The following is a 3,092-nucleotide window of genomic DNA, read 5'->3' as shown; positions in this document are numbered from 1 at the left end:
GGTTAAATATTTTTATCTTCATGTTAAAAACAAGCTGCAGATGATTATTGATCAGGATCAAGAGCTTTTATTTGTCAATCAGAAAGGAAAAGTCAAAACTGGATCATAAATCCTGTTTTGATCTTTTAGGAATTCTGTTTAAATAACTTCTCATTAGTTTATAAAATAAAAGTTTATTACTGATATAAAACTTTGAACTCTTTAACTTGTGTTAAAGTCAGAAACCAACAGAACCTGTTCAGTCCTGTGGTTCTGGTTTTCATCATGGGTTTGTTCAGAAAACCTTAAAAAACAAATGTTCTCAGTTTATCTGTACATCCTAAGTAAACAAACAAACAAACAAACAAATACATAAACAAATAAATAAATACATAAATAAATACATAAACAAATAAATAAATACATAAACAAATAAACAAATAAATAAATAAATAAATACATAAACAATAAATAAATACATAAACAATAAATAAATACATAAACAATGAATAAATAAACATTTGATTTAGTGAAGGAGTAAAACCAGAGCAGGTGTTGTCGATGAGCCTCCTGCAGGAACACCTTCACCTCTCATCCATAACAAACAGGTACAAGTGTGGGTCGTATTATAACATGATGTTTGGGATTTGACCCGACAACCTTTCACAGAGAGACAGCAGCTCCACCAAGCTGCTCCTGCAGCAGCAAATATGGAATTAAAATGATTTTAAAAAGTACAAAAATCATGTAAACAAACGATTATTACAATAATTTTAAATCATTTCATTGTTTTTGTTGATTTTTCCTTCAGTTTGTCTCTTTTTCCTGTTTGGTCCTCCGTGTGTGGGCGGGGCTTCAACTCAGGCCCCGCCCACACAGGGACGTAGTGACGTGTCGCGGAGCTCCGGCTCTGTTTCCAGCCGCTGCGGTGCTTCCAGCGGGGCCTGCTGCAGTCTCTGCCCGCGGAGCTTAGGATGGAGCTCCGGACGGTCCTCCCGGCTCTGCTGCTCCTCTCAGCCGCCTGCCTGCGCCCCGTGTCCGGCGTGTTCTCCCGGAGAGGACCGAAGGTCACCGAGAAGGTGGGTCAAGGTTTTATCTGCAGGACCAGGTTAGGTTAGGGTCTCTGCGCGCGACACGCGGCCGTGCACGCTGCAGGAGCGCGCGCTCACGAACGTAGTGTGCACGCGAACATGCAGGTGAATTAAAGGTGTGTGTAGTGAGAAATGCGGGGGGGGCATGTAGAACAGCTACACGTGCACACAAACACACACAAACTGCTGATACTGAAGATGAGCAGGAAAATCTCATGCTTTTATTTTGAAATCCTATTAAATGATACGAATAAAATGTTTACTGTCATTTATAAAATCTGACAGATTTAAACATTATAAAAATGTCAGATTTAAAGATTATTAAATCTGTCGGATTTAAAAGTTATAAAATCTGACAGATATAAAAGTTATAAAATCTGACAGATATAAAAGTTATAAAAATGTCAGATTTAAAGATTATAAAATCTGACAGATTTAAAGATTATAAAATCTGTCAGATTTAAAAGTTAAAACAGTTTCAGCTTCAGGTTTTAATCTGAAACATCTGAAGGAACGAGAGGACGACTCTCAGCTACTACCACCTTTTTATTTGACTTTTATTCAGTAAATCTGTGTTAGACTGATTAGCTCTGGCGGCCATCTTGAATTTTCCATGAGACATTTTAGTAACAAACCTGTGGTCTTGTGTGGAGAGTGTGTGGTCAGTATCTTACCTGCAGCAGACAGAGGGGTACAGGCTAACAGCTGATGCTAGCTGTGAGCCTCATCACTTGGTCAAACAGATCAAACAGGTTTCAAAGATGGAAGGTGACTTCCTGCAGCTGATGCTGGTACCTGTCCTGTGTCCAGGTGTTCTTTGACATCACGGTGGCGGGTCACGAGGTGGGTCGGATCGTCATCGGGCTCTTTGGAGACGTCGTCCCGCTGACCGTCAATAACTTTGTGTCTCTGGCAGCTGGAGAGGTGACGTTATTCACATAGTTGGATTTGTTTCATACAAACATCAATTTAATGTTTTTATTTTTGACATTTTTACACAAAAACTGCTGAAAACATTTAGAAATGTTTACAAAGACATTTTCAGTGGCTTTTCAAAATAAAAGCCAAGTTTAGTTGTGGTTTTGACAGTTTGTCCTCCGTCTCTGCAGAAAGGCTACGGCTACAAGGGGACAAAGTTTCACCGAGTCATCAAAGATTTTATGATCCAAGGAGGAGACTTCACAGCTGGAGACGGAACCGGAGGTGGAGACAAACCCACTCACCTCACACTGGTCACTGGTCACACTGGTAACACTGGTCACACTGATCACACTGCTCACACTGGTCACACTGATCACTGCTCACACTGGTAACACTGGTAACACTGATCACACACTGATCACACTGATCACACTGGTAACACTGATCACACACTGATCACACTGGTAACACTGATCACTGCTCACACTGGTCACATTGATCACACTGGTAACACTGGTCACATTGATCACACTGGTCACACTGATCACATTGGTCCCACTAACACTGGTAACACTGATCACTGCTCACACTGGTCACAGTGATCACACTGGTCACACTGCTCACACTGGTCACATTGGTCACACTGGTCACACTGCTCACACTGGTCACATTGATCACACTGATCACACTGGTCACACTGCTCACACTGGTCACATTGGTCACACTGGTCACACTGCTCACATTGATCACACTGATCACACTGGTCACACTGCTCACACTGGTCACATTGATCACACTGATCACACTGATCACATTGGTCACACTGGTCACATTGATCACACTGGTCACACTGGTCACACTGATCACACTGGTCACATTGATCACACTGATCACACTGGTCACACTGCTCACACTGGTCACATTGATCACACTGGTCACATTGATCACACTGATCACATTGATCACACTGATCACATTGGTCACACTGCTCACACTGCTCACACTGATCACACTGGTCACATTGATCACACTGATCACATTGATCACATTGATCACACTGGTCACATTGATCACACTGATCACATTGATCACACTGATCAC

At 41.7% G+C, this 3,092-nt stretch overlaps 1 protein-coding gene across 1 annotated transcript in view; it reads left to right on the top strand.

Moving 5' to 3' along the window:
• Positions 1 to 807: 807 nt before the first annotated feature.
• Positions 808 to 3,092, top strand: part of ppic (peptidylprolyl isomerase C) — a gene marked incomplete at its 3' end in the record, with an annotated part of 14,644 nt that continues 12,359 nt past the window's right edge. Inside the window, 3 exon segments of the mRNA XM_014029378.1 lie at positions 808 to 1,058; positions 1,881 to 1,994; positions 2,180 to 2,273. Coding sequence (XP_013884832.1) covers positions 954 to 1,058; positions 1,881 to 1,994; positions 2,180 to 2,273 — 313 coding nt within the window.

Source organism: Austrofundulus limnaeus, unplaced genomic scaffold, assembly GCF_001266775.1.
Source record: "Austrofundulus limnaeus strain Quisiro unplaced genomic scaffold, Austrofundulus_limnaeus-1.0 Scaffold891, whole genome shotgun sequence".
NCBI lineage: Eukaryota > Metazoa > Chordata > Actinopteri > Cyprinodontiformes > Rivulidae > Austrofundulus > Austrofundulus limnaeus.
This window is presented reverse-complemented; position numbering and strand designations above follow the sequence as displayed.